This window comes from Pogona vitticeps, chromosome 6, assembly GCF_051106095.1.
Source record: "Pogona vitticeps strain Pit_001003342236 chromosome 6, PviZW2.1, whole genome shotgun sequence".
Taxonomy (NCBI): Eukaryota; Metazoa; Chordata; class Lepidosauria; order Squamata; family Agamidae; genus Pogona; species Pogona vitticeps.
The window spans coordinates 11,426,354-11,449,649 of record NC_135788.1 but is presented as its reverse complement, the minus strand read 5'-3'; the positions used below and the strand labels follow the sequence as shown (position 1 = coordinate 11,449,649).

Here is a 23,296-nt window from a genome sequence, read left to right as displayed (position 1 = left end):
CCCTCCGGCTTCCCTGCCCCGCTTCCTCCAGGCGCCGCTTCTGAGTGAGTGTCTGCTGGAGAGGACAGGGTGCCAAACTGCCAGACACCTGTTGCAGCAGTAGACAAACTGGGAGAAACCACCAAACTAGCAGCTTGTGCACATCTCTAGTTGCAGTGTTTGCCACCAGCCCTAGGATTCCATGTGCCCTTCGCTGCAACATTCCTGACAAGTAGGGTGTTTTCTGAGCCTTGCATGGCTTCTCGAGTTTATGGAAGACCTAATGCTAAATTTTGTGCCAGATTTCTCCCAGGCCATGTCCCACTGCTTCCAGAACATGTGTTTAACAAAAAAGGCTCAGAAATTGGGATACTGGTGCTCTGCTCCCTGTCTTACTCCAAATGTCACACTGGAGCCAAAGGCATGCAGATGGGATCCATCCTATTCCTATTGACTTCTGTGATTAAGACAGTCATGCACTACTGTGGAATCGAACGTTTAGAGAACCCCCTTCCATTTCTCTCTCTCTCTCTCCTTTGTTGTTGTTGTTGTAACAATCCATTTAAGAAATCTCCAACATGCAAAAAGCTTAGTATAATCAATTAAAATAGGATGATAATGGAAGTAATTCAGTAAAACATCATTAATGCTGATGTGGCAAACTACCGGTCACCATCTGTCTAATCCTTGCTATATAGTCAGGGAATGTTTTAAAAATGCAATTATTAATAGCATTCATTAACATCTATGCAAAAAAGAACATGCCACATTTCTGGATATTTATGGGGATTTGGGTGACAAATGGCTGCACTTTCTATTCTTCTTTGGTTTGCTGAAATCTAAGGTCCATTAATAATTTTGTGTGTGCTACAGCAGTGCTCAAATAACACGGGAAGGATGTAGAGTAGACCCTCCCTTCTACAGCTTTTCTGTGAGCTTTCTTGCCTACTGTTTTTACCAATGTGGTAAATAGTTTGGCTAAAACTAGTGGTGGGAGTCAGGGTGTAGAGCCTATGGATTATTTTTAAAACAATAAATCTTCCCATATAATCTGAGCACTGTACAGGGTACATCAGTCAGACCATGTGGCTATAGGTGTGTCCCTTGTCTGATGCAGGAATAGGAAAGCCATGATCTTCCAGTTGTTGCTGGGTGGCAGTTCTTTTCTTTTTCTACTTCCAGATGTGCTCCTGGAACCTATGGGAGCTGCAGTTCCAGGACACTTACAGAACCATATTTCCCCCAATTTTTGCATTGCAAAGTGAGGATACCAATGATACATGACCTCACATTGCTTCATCTGCTTCCACTAAACAAGTAGGAATCAGAATTAGAGAAACTGGGTGACTGTGTGAATCCATTCCAAAGATTGAAAAGTCAAATAATAAGCAAAGTTCAGTAGATTCCACTTCCGTGTCTTTAAAAGAATGCATGGCGAGGTCATGTCGTGTGCAAACTAGACCAAATCTTTTGCCTCCAGTATCTGGTTCTATTGACCATTCATTCATTTGGAGAATGTCTGAAGGGGCTGTGCATGCATAGAGCTCAACATGAGGAAGGATTATGGCTGCACCAGGACAGTAGGCATCCACAGTTCACTCCTCTAGCCTGTGTGTAGCCACCAAAGCCACTAGGCAGGACTGGTTTGTAAACCCCTGTAACTTCATTCCTGTCCCTAAACCCCCCTTCAATTTCTAGAGAGGTTGACTGAAAGTCATAAATGTTTATGGCCCTTGACACCGTAACATAAGTAGAAAACCACGAGAGTCCTAGGAGTTTACAGAATAAATTGCAAGTTTTAAAGACTACAGAGGAAGAGTGGAATTTGAAAGATGAAGGGGAAAAGGGGGAAAGTGAAGAGTGTCTAGGGATGAGTATAAATAAATTCAGTTGCTGGTAATTGTAATAGGGATAATACAAAAACTGATGCCAGTTACATATTTCAACTGCCTCAGTCAAGGAATCTGAAGAAAATCTCACATGGAATAAACATGTATCCTCCTTTCATCTCTTCTCGTTACAGAAAAAGTAAGCATTCTCTCCACGTTCATCGCTCCCTTCAAGTATTTAAGTCCTGCTACAGCAAATATGGAAGATGAAGACAATTTAAGTAAGAAATTTCTCTCTTTTTTTTCATAAGGAGATGAACAGTAGAGCAGAGACAAAGCACTGCACAATGTGTGTCTGTTGCTGGTATAGGCTGAAATTTTGGTTTATGTGCAACATATAAGAAGTGACCAGAAACTGCCACTTGCTAAACCGAGATTAAGAATTCCAAGCTGTAATTTTGCAAGTGTTGGGCAAAGCATGGCTTGGTGCTTCTTCACTCCGTTTCACAATAGACTTTGACTTACCATTTCCCACCATGTTTTGGTTCGGCTGGTTGCATGATATTGGATTCATCACATTGGATCCATCACTGATTTATACGAACCTTTGATTTTGAATTTCACATAGTTTGGTAATACAGATAAAGAAACAAAGCTCAGTTCATATTTCCTACAGTTCTCTTGCCCACCAATACCAGCCTGGTAGAGATTTGTTCTGCTTAGGAATCTGTGTGCAAATAATGTTGCTACAGATGTGTGGAACAAACTGTGATGTGTCTTTCCTATCAGCCAGTGACCATTTTGAATGGAGATCAATAATTTGGTAGGAAAGGCTGGTGCATTGTGCCATATTGTTGAGTCACACATTCCAAAGCAGCGTGGAAACACACCCATGTTCAGCTGCTTTGTTGCTTTGGAGCATATAAGGATGAGGCTGCAGTCTTTTCCAGCCTTAGGCATCTCCTCTGGTTATAGTAATGAGCAAGCTTTCATTGCAGAAAGCACTTATACATCCCCCCACTGGATAAGTAAAGTTTTATTACCACCTTGCACTTTATACCTTATTCTAGAAATTGAAGTCCTGTCACTCAGTGAAGGAGATATGAATAACATACAAACTGTGATGGGCAGAGGAAGATACGGCGTTGGCACAATAGCAGTTAATCTAAAAGAATGAGGGTCAGATGTTTGAAGGCTATCCCTCATTCTAGCTCTGTCGCCAACGGTCAGAACCAAGGTAACTCACTCAGCCAGCCGTCCACTCTGTCCTTGATGTTAAACGTCAGATCTGTCCTGAATAAAGCACCCTGTTGACCTCAGCTGACGTCACAGGCTGAAATTGTATCAGGTTCTCTGGGCAAGGTGGACCAGCAGACATCTGGGCTCAATCTACTGATAAAGATGAGGGATCCATGACCCGGCGGATGATTTACACTTTGTTTTTAAAGAAGGCAGCAAATTGGTTACAGGAGATACTATTGGGAGGCCTGTCCCTGGGACCAGTCCCGGATAAATCGCACGGATAATTTGACCTGATCCTGGACAAAGCAGCAGATCTGGCATGTATTACCGAGACTTGGATGGCTGCTGAGGCTAGTAGTATATCCCTATCACTAATCTGCCAACCCGAATATTCCATCCATCATCAAGGGTCGGAGAGGGGTATAAAAACACAGTAGAGGTTGTCAGGCTCTCTGCCTTGACAGTCCCACGCCTGGAGGCCCTCCACATGTCGGTGGGAGCCAGGGACAGATTTGGGATGGTACTGGCTTACTCTTCTCCCTGGGACCCAGCACTCTGCTTTCCCGAGCTGACAGGCTTCGTCTCAGAGGCAGCACTGAGGTCCCTCAGGCTTCTTGTCCTCGGGAACTTCAATGCCCATGCCAAAGCGTGGGCCACAGGTCCAGCTCTTGAGTTTTTGGAAACCATGGCTTCCTTGGACATGTCCCAACATGTTAATGGCCCCACCCACATGCCTGGTGACACACTAGACCTGGTATTCCCAACTGGACAAGGTGAGAGTGATCTAAGGGTGACTAGTTTGACATTGTTCCCCTTCTGGAGGAGACTAGCGCCGTTGATCCATTCCAGCCGGGGTTCAAGCTGCACCACAGCATAGAGATGGCATTGGTCTCCCTGCAATATGATATTTTGAGAGAGACGGATAGGGGCAAAAGGTCCTTGTTGGTCTTCTTTGACCTATCAGTGACCTTTGATACCACCAACCATAGTATCCTCCTTGGGAGGCTTTCCAAGTTGGGGATCGGAGGTCAGGCCTTGGCCTGGCTCCAGTCAGTACACCTTGCGGAGATGTTGTCTACTCCATGAACTCTCAACTGTGGACTCCTGCAGGGGTCAATCATCTCCCCAATGCTATTTAATATCTACATGAGGCCGCTGTGGGAGGTCATCAGGAGTTTTGAAGCTTCATGTCATCAATATGCAGACGAGACCCAGCAATATCTCTCCTTCCATCCTTCTGCAGTGAATGTTGTCCTGTCCCTTGACCACTGCCTGGATGGATGAAGGACAATAGACTGAGGCTGAACCCAGACAAGATGGAAATCCTGCAGTCTGGGTGCCTCTGGGTAGCCCCGCAATTATGGGATGCTCTCCCATGCAATATTTGCTTGGCATTGGGAACCTTTAAGCAATTATTAAAACATTTCTATTTAGACAGGCATTCCCGGACTCTACGACATCTGATACAATAACTCTAAAATAACCAGAATTTGCTAATATTAAATCTTTGCTGTGCTTTATTTATTTTATTTTAATGATATTTTATTTTATTTGATATTGTTTTCACCTGTCAATATTGTATTGATTACTTTATTTTATTGTTTGTTTTTGTGTTGTTTGTCTTTATACAGTACTTTGTTTTATGGTATTATGTAAACAGCCCAGAATGGCCGGGGTTGCTAGATGGGATGGATGGATGGATGGATGGATGGATGGATGGATGGATGGATGGATGGATGGATGGATGGATGGATGGATGGATGGATGGATGGATGGATGGATGGATGGATGGATGGATGGATGGATAGGTAGGTAGGTAGGTAGGTAGAAAGCCGTGGCTTTCCTGTTCTGTCCAATGTTACAGAATGTTCCTTCTGCACAGCGTGGGATCTGCACAGCGTGGGACCCTGAACTTAGACAGCACGGAGCAGTTCTGCTTGCACAGAGCCCCAGCACTCCCACACAGCCACGAGAGCCTCTCTGGATTGGCAAAAAGATAGTTAAGGAATCGGTTCCCTTATTTGATCAGCTCTGGTGGTACTTCTTTATTGATATAGGGAGCGGGAACATCCCTGCAAGCAGAGATCTAGTTTGCAATGTACAAATAAACATAGCTTGCATGGTTTTGCTTCCACAAGTGAACTCTACTGCCAAATTAAAAAAATACGAGTGCTGGATACCTCAGTGGTTTAGGTCCCTGGCTGGGGGACCAGGGGTTAGGAGTTTGATTCTCCACTGTGCCTCCTTGAGAGGGGCTCAACTCAATGATCCAGAGGGTCTTTTCCAGCTCTGCAGGTTAAAGGTTGTTTTTGAATTTTAATTGTAACAACAAAGCAAACAACAACCACTACTACTACAACGACAATGAAATGCCAGGCACAGGCAACAATATAAAAACCTTGACTGGTATTAAATAACAGAGATAGATAGATAGATAGATAGATAGATAGATAGATAGATAGATAGATAGATAGATAGATAGATAGATAGATAGATAGATAGATAGATAGATAGATAGATAGATAGATAGATAGATAGATAGATAGATAGATAGATAGATAGATAGATTAGATAGATAGATAGATAGATAGATAGATAGATAGATAGATAGATAGATAGATAGATAGATAGATAGATAGATAGATAGATAGATAGATAGATAGATAGATAGAGCTCCAGTACAGCTTAGATAGGCATTATGAGATAAACAGACACGAGCATTTGATTTGCAGTACCCATCAAAATGAACCTTGCACATCAAGAGACAAATTCACATGTGTATATAGATATACATCAAATTCAGTGTGTACATGAAGAAAGGCAACCTTATATCTTCAAGGGCAGGTATATTTTCAGGAATTGTAAAGAAATAAACAAATTAAATAGGCTTTAATTTCCAAGAGTTAGAGAAAGATAAGAAAAGGGAGACACAAGTAAGTTGTACATCCTGATTCCCAGCCCATTTTTGGTTGGATCCGAAACAACGCTTACTGACGGGGAATGAAATTGAGATCAGATATATGAGATGAAGGAAAAAGAGGATAATTAAGAGAGAGTGGCACCAGGTGGTGAGCATGTGGTATATTATCATATTCATTCGCACCAAAATTAATTTTTTAGCATCATTTTGCCTCGTTGCTGAAACATATTGTAGGATTTTGAAAACAAACAGTGCATTCCGACCAAATGACGCACTTTGGTTTGTATCAACATTGGCTACCAGATCATTATATATACTGGCTGGAAAGGATGAACAAAGGAAAAGATGTCCATTTATAAACCACGAGTGGGGAAAGGACATTTTTGTTCGTGATGTTAGGAATAATCTGCTTTTCTTCTGTCATTCTTACATGTACATAGACTTGTTGACATGCTGTGATTATGTGTACCAAAGATTACAGCAAGACATTTCCTGGGCATCAGTTCTTTCAAAGTGATGGTAGGACATGCTACTGAGAAGTAACATGTGGGGGCGTTTATTACACCTTTTTTTTTCACCTCCCACTCATCTGCATCAGTATCTGGTCCCCACATTCTGCAGCTAGCTGGTCAAAAAAAAGAGAGCTGTGAACTTAAAACTTTGCACTTGGCAGAGGCTCTTTGCTTTGGGTGTGCACTTATAACACATAAGATAATAGGTGGTTGTTGTTTTTTCTTTGATGTTTCATAGGCAGAAAAGTTACTTTTCAGACTGCAATTCCCAGGAACTCCCCAGGGTCACAGACCAAGCTGGTTGAGACAATCTGAGAGTCCAAAAAAGCCCGTAACTTTTCTAAGCTCTGGCAGGTCTGCCAGACAGAGATATGCTGCATTATTCCATGGAACATGCCTATGTACATATCTTTGCATTCACAACAGCACAACATTATTGTATTCTCTTATGTAAGCTACCTTTTTTTTTTACATCCTAGAGGAAGGACCAGAAAGCAGTGCATTTAGTTAACCATTCTCAAGTAAAATTTCCTATTATAACCACATTTTATCAAGCATAAAAAGAACCCTGCCCAATGTCCCTGTTGACATCACTGCTGGTTTGGAGCCCAGCTCCTGTCAACAAGCATGTGCTTCCCAAAATTGTCCTCCTGGTGAAATTCATCATTTCAAAAAAGTGATGGAAGTAAAACCTTTCCCCTTTCTATACTCAGTGTGATGCAGATGGGCAGCAAATGGCATACTCGATATGAGAAGGGCAAAGAGAATGAGCTGTCAGGACATCGTTGGTAGGAAATGAAGGGTCTCGGTTTGCCATTCAGAATCCACAGGCGACAATCTTACAAAGCCAGCCTGCATTATGACTGTAGTAAACTTAAATGATTGCAGGTACTTTCACATGTGCCCTAAAAGAAATGCATCTGGTCCAGGTTTTAGCTTGATAGATAATAATGAGCAACAGCAGCTGTTCAGCTGGACTAGACAGCCTCACACGCTATGCTGCACGATGGTATTTTTATGAAAAGAAGCTGTAGGGGAGGGACAAGGCACATGTACACAGAATTAACCACATTTTGGGCTACAGTTTCTCTCCTAGAATACATTGGAAATATTTTAAGGGCTTTTTCAAAAGCAGCAACATGGCTATCTATCTTATCTCGTACACTGGCAATCTTCGAGATTGATTGATTGATTGATTGATTGATTGATTGATTGATTGATTGATTGATTGATTGATTGATTGATTGATTGATTGATTGCACTTATATGCCACCCATCTAAACATAGTCTACCCTGGGCGGCTCAGAATAGACCAGGTAAAAACAATTAATATATACTAGCAGTTTTACAGCAATATACAATGATAACAATAGTTCAAGATTGGGAAGAAGAATAAATTAAGTAGTGCCTGGAGGGAAGGCCTGTCTGAATAATATGTTGGTTTTTAAAAATGCCCAGCGAGGGGGCCAAACAGCACTCAGAGGGGAGTTTGTTCGAAAGAGAAGGAGCCACTGCCGAGAAGGCCCGGTGTCTTGTTTTTTCTTTCCAGACCTCCCTCAGCGTTGCCCCTCCTGACTGGATGGAGTGGTACCGGTAGAGTGGTACAAGATGGAGAGCCAGTGAAGGATTCTGTTTGATCTGGACAATAGCCTATCTAGTCAAGCTTCCTGTCCTCAGCAGAGGCCAAGCAAATGCTAACAAAGGAAGTTCACAAGCAGAATGTAAGGGCAATAGCCCTTTTCTTTTTCTTACCCAGAGCTTGGACATGTTTGGGGTTTTTTGGACTGCAACCCACAGCATAGCTGGTGGGGAATTCTGGAGTTATCATCCAAAAAATAGTATTTCCCTGCGTTGTTTCATCCTTTCTGGTTTTCACCTGCACACTACAGCTAGCCATCAATGCTAGCAGCCACCTTTTGCTGGTGTGATACTGGTCGATTGCAGTTTGTCAGGAAGTTCAGTTTTGCCATCTGTGGTCTAAATCAAGGTAATCAGTTTGATTCAGCATCATCTCTAAGGGTGTAAATAGATCTGCTGTGTAGTTACACTTGGGAAGTCAGGCTTCCATCTGTTAATTCATTTGTGACAATCACACAGAAGTAAGCAAAGAAAGGGGAGGAAATCAGTCTTGTTTGCAGCTTGTTAACCATTTGAGTCCTCTCCTCCCCACATCTGGTGCCAGGATGGGCTTGTTTATATTTTCTCTTTCTGTTTCATTTCTCTCTTGTTTTGTTTGTTTTAAAGGCTTGCTGTGCTAGGCTTGTTAGGTAACCAAAGCAGGGAGGGAGAAATTGATGGGAAAAAAAGAGTTTGTTTTCACTTCAGCCTTGTTTGAGCTTCTTAAGGGAACCCTGTATTCTTCTGGCTGTCCAGATTTACAGGTGGCAACGTTAGAGCATAGCTGCCTTAAAACTTCCTCCCCTCTCTTCTTTTCCTTTGATTGCCCAGCTGACCCAGGATTAACAAGCTTTAAAAGAGGAAAGGAAGGCAGGAAAGCAAAATGAGGTGAGGAGAAAAGAGGATTGAAATGGCAGCGGATTTTTTCCACAGTCCTGCTCCTCTAACTGCTGATGGAGCCTGCTAGAATGCCTCTAAATATTATAGTTACAAACCCCTCTATAATGTCTCAAATGATCACATCTTCCAAACCAATGCAAAGGCATTGGATTCCAAAAAAGTAGAAGCCCCAGCAATGGAGGAAAAAAAATCTATGAATTTAGGTAGTGGGGGGGACTGGTGGCAGATTCAACATTGGTTTTTATATCATGTATTCAACAGAAAATAACTTGAATGAAATTGTCCCAGACTCTGAGCATTTCCTACATTACTTGTCAATGTAGTAACACCCTAAAGTTAACTTAGCAATGCCGGGGGGGCGGTGTTTTATGAATGGTCACATTGCAAACTTTGCATGATATACATGTTAACACAATTGTCACCGTTAATATCTTTTGCAGTTTTGTTCCCTGTGAACGTATTACACACACACACACACAAACGTGTGCGCATGCGCGTGTGTGTGCGCGCGCGCACGCACGCACGCACGCACACACACACACACACACACACACACACACACACACACACACACAGAGGGGCTAGCCAACTCATGCATCTGAACTAAACTATGATTCACAAAAGTTTGTGTCATAAAAATGTCACTGATCTTTAGGGTGCCATGAAACTCTTTATTGTATGTCTCAGAGGGGTGAGTCTCAGTAAGAAATGCATTATGATTAATTATCACTATAGATACTACAGGCTTCCTCTCTATATTAAGAAAATCACTAGGGATGTAAATCCTGACCTTTCTCATCCTTGCAGATAAGGATAAGTACTTCTATTTGGGGAGATATTTTCTAGTGCTATTGACCCCTATGGTTTTACACAGATTGTGATACCTGCCGTTTTCTTTTGTAGATTTTAAAAACATCTAAAGCATTAAGATGTGTTCTTTGGATCATTTCTAACAATCAACTAATCCTTCTCTGCTTGCTCTGTGTGTGTGTGTGTGTGTGTGTGTGTGTGTGTGTGTGTGTGTGTGTGTGTGTGTGTGTGTGTGTGTGTGTGTGTGTGTGTGTGTGTGTGTGTGTGTGTGTGTGTGTGTGTGTGTATATATATATATATATATATAGAGAGAGAGAGAGAGAGAGAGAGAGAGAGAGAGAGAGAGCCTTTCCTGGAGACATTTTGAATAAATCACAAAAACCTTGAGGTGGGAGATCACTCCTTGCTGGAAATCTCATGGGGGTTTGAAATTCCTTATCTAGGTGTCCCCTCCTGTGCAGATATCTTTAATCAACAAGAACAAGGAATTGAGTGAATGAGTATTCTTTGCATCCTGAAAAGCCACTGCATTAAATGTGTTGTTTACAGATATTTGTAATTAGAAAACTGCCATCCCTTTGTTTTTGTTTCTTTTGCCCAAAGTTCAAGCTTTGCAGCAGCAGAATAACCTTCAGGAGGAACAATATTATCGCTTCAAATGTAACGTGGAGTATCGAGTGGCTAGTTCTTCTGAACCTGTGTGACCCGGAGACAAAGACAGTGTCATTATCAGTGACACATTATAGTTTTCAATAGGACTTCATGATGCACATGCTACAGGTTAACACTGCCATCCCATCATGAGTAGAAAGTGGGGGTGGGTTTTGACTAGGACAGAAAAGAAGAAAGGAAACTAATAGAAATGTCTTGCAGGAATAGTCACACATTCATGGTTAAATATAATTCACTAATTGCATATTCTCACCCTGTTGAATGGAATCAAAATCAGAATGAAAGAAAAAGCTATTTCTTTTATCAGACCTAAACCAATAGGCCTCGCCTGCACTTGAAGCAGAATGAGATGCTCGGGTCCTGACAGGCTGGGGCAGATTGTACATTGCCTTTAGATACTTTTAAAATAGCTCTCTCAGGATAAAATCAATGAAGGATGAAAGATTATATCTAGTTCCAGGGCCAGCCTAAACCATTTTGCGCTGTGAGGCTGAGATGCAAATGGCACCCCTTCTCAAAATGCATGGTACATAGTAACTGTATTCTTATGTACCCCCAGCTGCTTCTGGCTTACTGTGACACTAATAGGGTTTTGACGTATGTGAGACGCTCAAGGAGTGGTTTACCATTGCCATTGAGTTTACACTTCAAGCAGGATTTGAAGGCAGATCTGATTCCTGGTCCCACGCTCTGTCCACTACACCACACCGGGTCTCACAGAGCAATTAAGGTCAGTCAAATTATTTTGGCACCCGAGTTGTAAAATTCCAGATAACCTGGAATGTGTTGCCTTAAGTGGCTGCCTTGCTCTGCTTGTCTCTTAGTTGCTTTTCTGTTTTGAGAAGGACAATGGCATAGTCTCTCGAGACGGAATGATGCCTAATCTAATATACACCAGCTCTGTGCAATAGTACAGCCTGCGATCTTGAACCCGTTGCCATCTCTTTTTGCTGAAAGTTACGACCTAATTAATTTTGGCCATATATTTTAAATCAATTAAAAAAGGTGTTCTTGCAGCATTTGTTTGTCCTAATATTCAGTTTGTAGCATCAGAATCATAAGGCCTCTTTTAAATCTGATGCAAAGAGGGAGCAGGACATATTTTGTTCCTCAACAGGCAGTAATGCCTCCATGTCCCATTTCAGCTAATCAGTGTCCTTATTTGAGTGACAGAAGTACTGTAGGGACATCGTCACGCCCTTTCAGTTTATTGCCAGGCTTCCTATGTGTACCAACACGACCATGATAATGAAGAATGCAGCAAAAATGTTGATAACCATTCCAAAACCAAAATCTTAAATGTAGATTTTCAAAAACAAAAGCTTTTTTTTAATAAAAAGGCAGATTGAACCAATCAAAACACAAAGACATATTAAGACAAGTTTAATAATACTATGTGTACTCAATTGAAAACATCAAAGGGCCTGTCTACAGTAAAAGTCTTTGTCTGATAGTGTAACGATAATTCAGGTTAGAGATGGTTTAAGTGAGATGGGCTCAGGATGAAGCGTCTGCATGGCTGAATGAGTATTTGAACGTGGATCTCTCCAGTCAAAATCTGACATTCTGCTATACTACACTGGCTTTTAGAAGGTGTGTTCTCTCATTCTCTTTCATGCAGGAAGGAATATCTGTTCTCAGATGAAACTTGTCATTCACGATTTTAATTTAAACATATTTTAAAATAACCATGTTATTTTCACCCTGCCTGTTAACTAATGGAGGTAGCTTTTTTGAGTTAATCAAAGTATGTTCAGTTGACCTAAATGATTATTGAACTAAACTTTGTAAACCTAATACATAATAGTAACATAGTAAGATGTGCTTACCCACAGTGCCACAGGCGTGCCTCATGTTATTGATAATGAGAATAATGGTTCTTGGTTTGCTGAGAGAGAGACACACACACACACAGAGGGCTGGATAAATGGCAAATAGCAAGATCAGACTATATCTCTATAACTGGATTATCAGGTCGTAAACAGCATATTCCTCAGTTTAGACAGGAGCAAGGCCAGGAGAACCTTTTCAGATCACAATGGGAATGATTTACTTCATGTTTTAGAACTTGTGTGTTGATGAAGGAATGCTGAGACCTAAAAGATGAATTTTCTGTGTTTACAAAACCGTGCAACTAGAGTTATGAAAGCAAAGGGGATGGGAATAGAGATTGGGAAAGGCAATATGAATTATAAATACAAATAACCCCCTGTGTTTTCTTATTCAGTGGTGCAGAATCAATACAAATTCTTTTCAAACCTGAATAGAGTGTGAAACAAGAGCTATCTTTCTCTCCATGCTGCCTGACTTCAATATCATTATGTACAATAATTGGGTCTGTAAAAACCTATTAGATGAAGAGAGAAGAGAGGTGTGAATTTCAGGACCTGCCTCACTTTTCTGTAGACAAATATGTCTGCAAATAAAATAGGTTGTGTTTATTGTTGTTATTGTTTTAAGTATGTGTAGAAAGGAAGCCACAGTTGCTGGTGGCAGTGGTACTTTGGGTAGATATGTGTTAGGAAGAGACAATATTAAAGCATTTACAGAGATATCTACAAAGGGCAGAAGAATAAAATGTAATACATTAAGATTAATTGCAGTGACGAGACATACAGAACATTGGACTTGATTTGGACTCAGTGTAAAGCTTATTAGGTGATTGTGATTTAAAACAACTACTGCATGGAATCTATAATTGATACATATAGAAGAACCAGAGGTGGGGCAGCACCTCCACAAATACCATACCCAGTATGGCTAAATGGGCTACTTTTGATGTCTCTGGTAGGAAAACCCAAAGAGTTCTAATGGAGTAAAACAAATGGGGAAAGCTTACAGGCACTGGGATATAGAAGGGAGTAGGATCCTCTGTTCCAATCTCTCCCTGGCAGCTGACATTTACTTACACGGATGTGCTTCTCCTTGTTCTCCCCCTGCCCATGGTACTATATAACCAGCCTGAACAAATAGCCATAGTTGCAGCTCTGCAGATTCATCCAATGCCTTTCCAAAGCCATCTGAGCTGATGGTTATCATGTTTGTGGTAGCTAATTACATAACCTAACTGTGCCCTGTGTGAATACTGTATTTTTCCGTGTATAAGATGTGCCCATGTATAAGACACACCCCTTTCTAACCCAAAATTAAGAAATCTAAGTGGGGCTTAGCAAGTGTAGGTGGGAAGGAGATCAAATTGCTGCAGGATCGCTTTGATTCCTGTTTTCCCCTCCACTTGTTTTTGTTCTCTCCTCAGCTTACTTCTGTTTGTAAGACGACCCTCAATTTTTAGTCTAAAAATCTTAGACAAAAGTATAGTCTCATACACGGAAAAATACGGTAAGTTCATTTCTTTGTCCTGACTCTCAACTTCTTGGCCATCCTGAATGATAATATTATGACCAAGGGAGAGAGGGGGGAAAAACTTTCTGTAGACCATGTAGAAAGGTCGTAAATTATTCAAGTAGAGTTTTGCCAACTTTATTTTTAAAAACATAGTGAAATAACAAAGCCATGCTGAATATTAAATCCTTTCCAAACTCTAGATGGAATTTTCCGTTTCGCAAAAATATCAGTGAAATAGCTTTCTTGTGCTCTTGACCTTAGATTTCACAAATGACACCAGTAATATTGGCAGGCTTTCTTTTTCTTTCTTTTCTAACAGGTACCAGCAGTGCAGAAGTAAAGGAGAACCGTAACATTGGCAACTTAGAAGATCACCCAATCACCTCTAATGAAAGGTCAAGAGTAGGGACTTCCGGTGTCAAAAGGAAAAGGCCTCTAGAGGAAGGTAACAGTGGGCATTTCTGCAAACTCCAGCTCATCTGGAAGAAAGTCTCGTGGTCAGTAACGCCAAAGAATGCTCTGGTTCAGCTCCATGAACTTAAACCAGGTTTACAGTACAAAATGGTTTCCCAAACAGGCCCCGTCCATGCTCCAGTATTTGCCGTTGCTGTGGAAGTAAACGGACTGACCTTTGAAGGCACTGGGCCGACGAAGAAGAAGGCCAAAATGAGGGCTGCCGAACTCGCCCTCAAGTCCTTTGTTCAGTTCCCCAACGCATGCCAAGCTCACTTTGCCATGGGGAATTGTTTCAACCCTTCCACAGACTTTACCTCAGACCAGGCAGACTTTCCGGACACCCTGTTCAAGGAGTTTGAGCCCTCTACGAATAGTAAGGACCTCTCAGGCTGTAGCCCAGTTAATAACGACCTGCTTTCTGCGGCTTGCCGGCACGGGAGGCTGCTCTGCCACACGTGGGACTTCATGGGCCGCACAAAGCAAAACAAGCACAAGATGGCGTCTGCCGCCGAGAGCGAACAGAACCCAGTGGTGTTGCTCAATGAGTTACGATCAGGACTGAGGTACGTCTGCCTTTCGGAGACTGTGGAGAAGCAGCATCTCAAGAGTTTTGTGATGGCTGTGAGAGTGGATGGGAGAACATTTGAAGGCTCGGGACGTAGCAAGAAGCTGGCTAAAGGTCAAGCAGCACAGGCTGCACTGAAGGCCCTCTTTAACATTCGGCTGCCCAGTCATATTCCCAGCAGGAGTAAATGTAATCATTTGCCACAGGTGAGAGCTCTCAGGTAGCCACCACCGAGCTAAAGGCATTCTTTAAGACTAATGTGATTTGTTGTGTTCTAGCCATAAATTGTGTCTTCATCAGAGCACTCTCCTCACAGTGTACGATGCTGTTGCGAAGCCCCTTTCCTCGTAGAAACATCTCCTGTATATATGCTTCCCTTCTTATATCACTAAGTGTCATTATATGAAGTATCTTCCACAAAAACAGCTGAGAATAGAAACATCTGAGGAAACCATCAATATTTCAACCACAGAGCATAACACTGTATGAGGTAGTAGAGGCAGAGCTCATTGTTGTTGTTTTGTGATAATGGTCTTAAGGAAGAAAACACAAGAAACATATCATGGGACGTCTTTGTCTCTTTTTCCTCCTCTCCCCCTCCCATCAATTTATTTTTAAATTATTTGAGTCATTCTTTAAAACAATCCATGATTTACAGCATTCCCCCCCCCCTTATCTCTATCTCTTTACTGCATTCCCAATGAATTCTGCTTCTGGCAAAATTTAAAGATCTTTGTGTGTGGCTGTCAAATATGACTGAAAGAAAAGAACTGTATGGTGTCTTATGGACTGTATGTTCATCTGAACTAAGCATATACAAAGAAAATTTCATAGCACATATTTTTGCATGCTGACTCGCAGAGATAATAAGACCCACGTCTCCTGTTTACACTTTGAGGAAATGTTGCTGGTTTCAAGGAGTCCACTGTTTTCCAGATAGTAATATGACATAAGCTGTGATTGGTTAGAATGACAGAAAAAAAGATTTAAAGTACTAGGTTGAATTTTGTTGCCTGTACAGTGGTGCCTCACTTAACGATTGCCCCGCATTATAATGAATCTGCTTTACGACGATCTTTTTGCAGTCGCAATTGCGATCGCAAAATGATGGTCTAAATGGGGGAATTTCGCTTTGCGAAGATCGGTTCCCTGCTTTGGGAACCGATTTTCGCTTTACGACGATCAAAAACAGCTGATCGTCGGGTTTTCAAAATGGCCACCGGGTGCTTAAAATGGCTCCCTGCTGTATTTAGGGACAGATTCCTCGCTATATAGGCAGTGAAAATGGCCACCGTATGGAGGATCTTCACTGGACGGTGAGTTTTTACCCCATTGGGACGCATTGAATGGGTTTCAATGTGTTTCAATGGGGTTTTTAATTTTGTTTTACGATGTTTTCGCTTAACGGCGATTTTCCTGGAACAGATTATCGTTGTTAAGCAAGGCACCACTGTATTTTCTATTCAGTGTTGCCCACAACCTTCTTGGTGTTAGTTGAAGTCCTGTTTCCATTTCTGCCATGGCTAACAATAGCCAAGGTTGTTTTTCTGTATCATTGCAACGTTCATCAGGGAAGATATTTCTTTCGGTCCCACCACCCTCACATGTGCATTTGGTGGGAACATGAGAGAAGAGGGCCTTCTCAGTTGCTGCTCCCAGACTCTGGAACTCCTGCCCACTGCAGGCCAGGCTGGCCCCATCTTTGCTGTCCTTCTGCGATCAGCCAAATACGTTTCCCATCAGGCAGACTTTCAGTTTGTGACTGTCTAGGAGTAGTTTTAAAACAGGATGGTTTGTAACTTTGTTTTAAAATCTGTTTTAGTAGCGTTTTTGACTAATTTTTAATATCCTTATTTAATTATTTTAAAGACATATGGAAACCACTCTTGATACATGTATTTGGAAATATTGCCTTAATGATTTAAGCCACCATGGATTCTTTTTTTTAGGAGAAAGGTGAGGTAGAAATATTTTAAAGAATAAATAAAATGAAAACTTCCATTGCTTTTTCCAAGCTTTTGAAGATCATTTTCCTGAGAAACCTTTCTACTTATGAACTCTCTTCTTTTAGTCATTAGTTATTATTACCTATTTGGAGAAGGTGCAGTTGACATGACACTTTGAGATTACAGAAATGGAATTTATATTCCATAGCTTCATCAGAAACCTCCAAGAGTGGCTTATACTGCTATATGTTTATATATTGTAACTGACAATGGGGCTTTGATAAAAGATTTCTCGCATTTCAGGTCAACTCACTTGTATCCAAAATCAACTTAGCCTGTCATGTGTTCTCCAGTTGTTAGGCTGCCTTAGTTCATCATCTTTGTGGGATAACTTTTTCAAATATATTATACATGATATGGAATTAAATATTCATATCCTCCCACTGTGCCTTATTTTTTTAAAAAAAAGTTTGCCATTTTTATACCCCATATCTTGTTATGCAGATCAAGACTCACAAGTGAATGGGTGGAGATGAATTTATAATTTTTAATTTTCAGATGGAGGAAGGAGAGGGAGGATATATATTATGTTGTAACACTGCCCAGAGTCCCCATTAAGTGGGGTGATACATAAATGTTAGATATAAACAAACAAACAAACCTGCCTTTTTTCCATATTAAAATCTGTACAATCTCAAGATGAAAGCTCTTACAGAACGGCAGGCTTTGGACAGTTCCTAGTAAAAATATAGCAAACAAACTTTTTTCAGTCATTGCCACTGCCAACTTCAATAGGAACTCTAGTTCCCAGTACATATAAAATTACACTGCATCCACCTGCCATGTAACTGTTAAAGATAAAGAGGCAGAAATTGTGGTGCTTCATTTTTAGGAGGAGGAAAATATGTGTGTAGGAATGAGAGAATAAACTGTTTAGATAGGATGAACTCTGCCTACCAGTATCAGTCAAGTAGAGAACATGCTAGCTAGAGCAATGCAAGGCCTCGAAACACAATTGATCAAATAGTTGTCATCTCCATTAATTTAAGCCTGACAGTAAGAGTCCTGTAGGATCAGTCATCGGTATGGTTACAGTCAAAACCATACTATCCTCTTTTTTCAGGTGAAAATGACAAAATGTCAATAGAAAAAATAAATAGCTTTGGATTCAATTTTTCATGCTCTCATAGCTGCACCTACCTGTAGAGCTTGTTACTTTGCATATTAGCTACACCAGCTTTAACATGCCAACATCACCATCCCAAAACGAACTAGTCAATGCTAGAACAATTCACAGCTATTCAGGCTGCAATTCCGCGTACTTTTCCCAGGAGTAAGTCTCCACTGATCCTCAGCTTACTTTGGAACAGACATGTATAGGATAATCCTCTCAAGAACACCATCTTACTGGTCTACAAAATTTCCCTAAATTACATGCTGCTGTTTGGCAAATTCTAATTAAAAGAAATATACTGTGTAGATTTCATTAACTTGAGTGGAAAAATCAAGTAAAACAAACAGTTTCAAAAATTCTGAATTGGCTTCTATAATCAGTAATTAAACATATTCATTTCCAGAGAGTAAGACTTAAACTATTGTCTTTGTCAAACAAGCAAGAGCTTTCTTAAACACACACACTTCTTCCACAACCTAGTCCAGCAGTTTATTATAGAGGAGGGACTTCCCTTACACACTTGAAGCTTCTGGCATAAATACCTGCACTAGTTATTTCAACAAAGGCAGCAGATCTGTGTGTGCAATGTTTTAGTAACTGCCTCTAAAAAGAATGTTTGTGACCCTATTATATAGGACAAGGGGAACCTGCAATGGAATGTTTCATTGTGGCACATACCTGGGTCAATGTGCCATCCATCCTCCCATCCATCCTCTTCTTTCCAGATATTCTGGTCTATCACCACCATCTGAACTCTCTTTCAAAGACAGAAAGATTGAGAAAATGATGTGGCCATTGAGATTAGTCCTTACTGGGCTGTTTAGAGTTTTCTAGTTTTTGCTCCTTGGAGTTCTTTCTAATTTTCTTTTTTCCTCTGCCAAGTCTGCCAGTATCTTTCCCTTGTTTGGAGGTACAAAAAGATAAGCAGCATGAAGAAGGAACTAGAAAAGTTCCTCCAGAGAAAGGATGGATCACTGCAGACCAAAGCCAAGATCATCCGTAAGACAATGTTCTCCATTTCTGTGAACAGATGTGAAAGTTGGACAGAAAAGGACACTTATATATATTTCCTACTAACAAAAATTATTAAACTGGGGCTATCATACTTTGGGTACCTCATGAGAATACAAGGCTCACTGGAAAAGACAACAATGTTGAGAAAAATTGAAGGCAGAAAAAAACAGAGGAAGGAGAACTATTAGATGGATTGACTCCGTCACACCAGAGCCTTGAGTCTGTGAGATTCAAGCAGAGTAGTTAATCACACAAGATTTTGGAGGTCACCAATTTATTGGGTCATCATAGTTCAGATGCAACTTGACAGCACATACTGATAACAACAAAGATCAGCACTCCCATAATGTATTCCTTATCTGTATGCATGAGAAAGAAATGGGGAGTAACACTGGAATCCTGAAACTGTTTACCCTGGACGAACTTGCTTCTAATTTAGATTGCACCAGTAACACCATAATTGCACCAGAGTGGACTTTGTCTAAATGGGCGGCATATAAGCTCAATGAATGAAATAAATAAATAATACCTGTAGTAATGTAAACAGCACATACTATAGCACAGTCCAATACAGTCACTGATTTCAGTGTGAAAGGTTTGAGGCTACAAACCCAGCATACAAACATACTTGACAGCAAATCCTGTTGAACTCAAGTAGAGTTTCAAATAGAAGGTGTAGAACTGTGTTACATATCTCAAATCGAAATAAATGGGAGTTAAAAGTTGCTAACTTTAACTTACTATTTCCATTAAGTTCCTACTCCGTTCTCTAAAAAGGCAGGACAAATACATAGAGAGGTGAGCATTAAAATGTAATGCTGTCTCCCTCCACTGCTTTTCTTAATATACTGTGGGACTAAGAATTTTCTTCTGGAGGGATGGGGAGTCTTTTGTGTAACTGTCAAAAACCTGGTTACCAGCATTTTTTAAAAAATGGTTTTAAACAAGGCTAGCCTAGGACATTTTGCTGCCTGAAGACCAGCAAATGGCATTCTCCCCACAAATCAAAACACATAGTACTGTACATCCCAGCAGAAACACGAGAGAGAGAGAGAGAGAGAGAGAGAGAGAGAGAGCAGTTTACAGCCTTTTCATGAAACCCAAAGTCTGCTGCACTTTGTCTAATGGTAGGGCCAGCCCTGGCTTCTTTCACTTCCTACCGTTGTCTCATTATAAAGACAATGGGGAGTCCATAAGGCTCCTAATAACTTTGAGTTGTTTACTAATTTATACCGGTCTCTCCTTTCCACAGAGAGGCAATAGCAAGGATTTGTCCACCAACCTGGCAGTGAATTATGATCCCTCTGAGACATTGTCACGGAGACGGCCTTGTTCGGGAACATTACACCTCAAGCTAAAAAGCATGACTATTTATTAGATGAAAGCTTGGTCTCAATCCCGAGTTATCATCTCATAAAAGATGTGTTTAAAAGCAGCCTCTTTCAGAGCCCTCAGAGAGTCCTGTGTTGCTTTTGTCCAGTTCAGCAAGAAAGCAAGAGCCGTCCTTCAGCATCCTGCTGTTCCTCATTAAAACAGCCACTTCCTCTTGGACCCACATCCCCAAGTTGTTTATGAGGTTTCATTAAGATTCCCTTCGTACTGGCAAACAGCATCCTGTTCATTCAACGGAGACTGCGATGTAACCGTGCAATAGGAATGCACCGCTCTCTGGCCGGACCCTGTTTGAAATTCCTAGCCCTTGAACTTGGCTGCTGGCATTTGTCCTAAAATTGCATTCTTTACCTATTTACAGCTGTTACTCAGTTTGCATCCAGGAAAACCTTAAATTCAATCTAACAGTTTTTCTTCTCCATAATGCCAGACCAGCAGGTTCATTAAGGCTACCACTGAGTTCTGACTCCCTCTTGTGGTGCTTCTGACAAATCTTACACGACCCGATCATTTAATGTTTGTTAGCTTCTCCACAAATGGCACTTGGAAAAAGGCAATAGTAAGGCTCCCAGGAGTGTTAAAATACCTAGCCAGGAAAATAGTCCAGGTTCAACACACAGCAATTAATACAGGCCTTTCAATTGCACCGTTTTTAAGGAGTAAAGGTGTTCATTTTTCCAAGAACATTTCAAATGTGTGATACTAGCAAGGGAAGGAGGGGGAAAAGAGGATGGAGCGAGAAAGAGGATCAAAAAATATGTTACATAAAAGCAAAGTTCAAACTCAGTGCCTTTCTTAAAACTCTCTCTCTCTCTCTCTCTCTCTCTCTCTCACTCACTCTCTCTCTCTCTCTTTGGGGATCCCTGATCCTGAAGGGAGTAAAGAACGAAACAGGTTTTTACATTTTCCTCTCTACTGTTTTCCCCACAGACCTCTCTCTGAAAAGCTTCTGGTTGCCCTGAAGCAGCTATTTTCTGCAAATAGCAAGTTCAGGAAGAAATAGTACTTTCTAGTGAGGTAGATTTTTATTTGAAAAATAGCAGATGGGAAAAGAATCCAAACCCTACGCCGCACATCTGTCTCTCTCCACATTCATGCCCACTTTTAAAGAAAAGAAGTGTGCAGAGTCCCGAGAACTGAATGTAACCATGTTTTCCCAGGCCGGCCCTGTCATTAGACATAGTGAGGTGATTACCGCAGCAGCAGGTGCTGGGAGATATAGAAAAAAACTCCATGTCACCCTTACAGCTATTCTTCAACAGGAAAAGGTGTTCCAGGCAATCTTCCTTGCATATTCGAAAGCTAACCTTTTGTGAGATTCAAATACTGTCACATCATCTATTTTGAAGAGCTCAACTGCCAATTTGGTCAGTTCTGTGGAAGTGGCTGGGCCTTGTCCTTTACCTCAGGCAGCAAAATGTGTCTGCCATTAACATCACATGAAGTCCCCTGTGAGTAGCCACATTCTACTCATGAACATCAATCATAAAGCATATGTTTTTGATGCCAGAACTGAATCCAGTTCCTCTCCATCCAAAGGGTTGCAGGTAGCAAAGGCTGAATCTTGGAGAGCCACTCACAGTCATAGTAGACAGTACTGTACTTTTATGGATCAATGAGGAAGGCATGCCAGAACATCTAATGAAAAAAAGGGTGATGCCATGTCTCTGTCTCAAGTTATTCCCCGGCCACCTACCCACTTCCTTACCAGAGGCTCTAGGGCCAATCCTCTGAATGTATCCCCATTCAGCTGAACTGGCAGCTTCATTAATTTTGTAAATGAGTAGGTTCAGCTTTGCTCTTCAGTGCCCCCCCTCCCAAAACTGAGGCTGGCATTCTCTTGCCTGAATGTACAGCATGGGGGAACCCACATAAGCATCCCCTCGGCCCTAGAAGGCCCGCTGTTGAGTGAGCTGTAGCATCATCAGTCTTGCCACTGGTGAGAGAACAGGCATGCAGGGGAGACCCTACAGGAACAGGGAAGGTTGCTAACATGTTTTCCTTTGTGTTCCCCATTTAAGCAAGAGGATAGCCTAAAACTTTACAAGCATAGCCCATTCCTGTGGTTTTGCACACCGACTGGGCTAAACCAAATAGTCCACAAGAGGTACATCATCATTCCCAGATTTAAAACCTTTCTAATTTTGTTTTTCTTTTCTGTAGCTCTCTGGCACGTTTCACACACCTATGGCATGAATGAGTCTCTTTTTTTCCCCAGTGCCTAGAGAACCCTGGCACTAAAAAAAGTACACTTAATTACATGAACAATAACTGCTTAAATCTGACCACTGCCAAGAAGTGAAAAATAGAAAAACTATGGTGATGGTGTTTGAAGAGTGGCAGTATCAGTAGGAGTAGAAAGGTAAAGTCTCCCCTTGACATTATCAGTCCAGTCGTGTCCGACTTTAGGGGGCGTTGCTCATCCCGTTTTCAAGCCATAGAGCCAGCGCTTGTCTGAAGACAGTTTCCGTTGTCACGTGGCCAGCGTGACTAGGGAATGCCATTTTACCTTCCCACCGAGGTGGTACCTATTTATCTACTTGCATTTGCATGCTTTCGAACTGCTAGGTTGGCGAGGAGCTGGGACAAAGCGGCGGGAGCTCACTCCGTCGCGTGGATTCGATCTTACGACTGCTGGTCTTCTGACCCTGCAGCACAGAGGCTTCTGCGGTTTAGCCCACAGTGCCACCACGTCCCAGTAGGAGTAGTACTTAGTACTTAATAATCCTAGCAGATAACAACAGTAATTATTACTAGAGAACTAATGTGATGTAGTGGACTTGGAAGACTTGGGTGCAAGTTCTTGCTCAGCCATGAAACTCACTGGGTGACCTAGGCCAGGCCTTTTCTGTTGGCAGAATAAAGTGGGAAGGAGAGGAATGAATGCCCCTTTGAGTGCATTGACATGAAACCCAATGGATTA

The 23,296-nt window shown here is 41.5% G+C and overlaps 1 protein-coding gene across 1 annotated transcript in view; it reads left to right on the top strand.

Annotated features, from left to right (window-relative positions):
* Positions 1–23,296, top strand: part of ADARB2 (adenosine deaminase RNA specific B2 (inactive)) — a 392,231-nt gene that overhangs the window by 260,009 nt on the left and 108,926 nt on the right. Inside the window, exons 3-4 of the mRNA XM_073002915.2 lie at positions 2,003–2,089; positions 14,146–15,053. Coding sequence (XP_072859016.2) covers positions 2,003–2,089; positions 14,146–15,053 — 995 coding nt within the window. The remainder of the gene's footprint in view (positions 1–2,002; positions 2,090–14,145; positions 15,054–23,296) is intronic.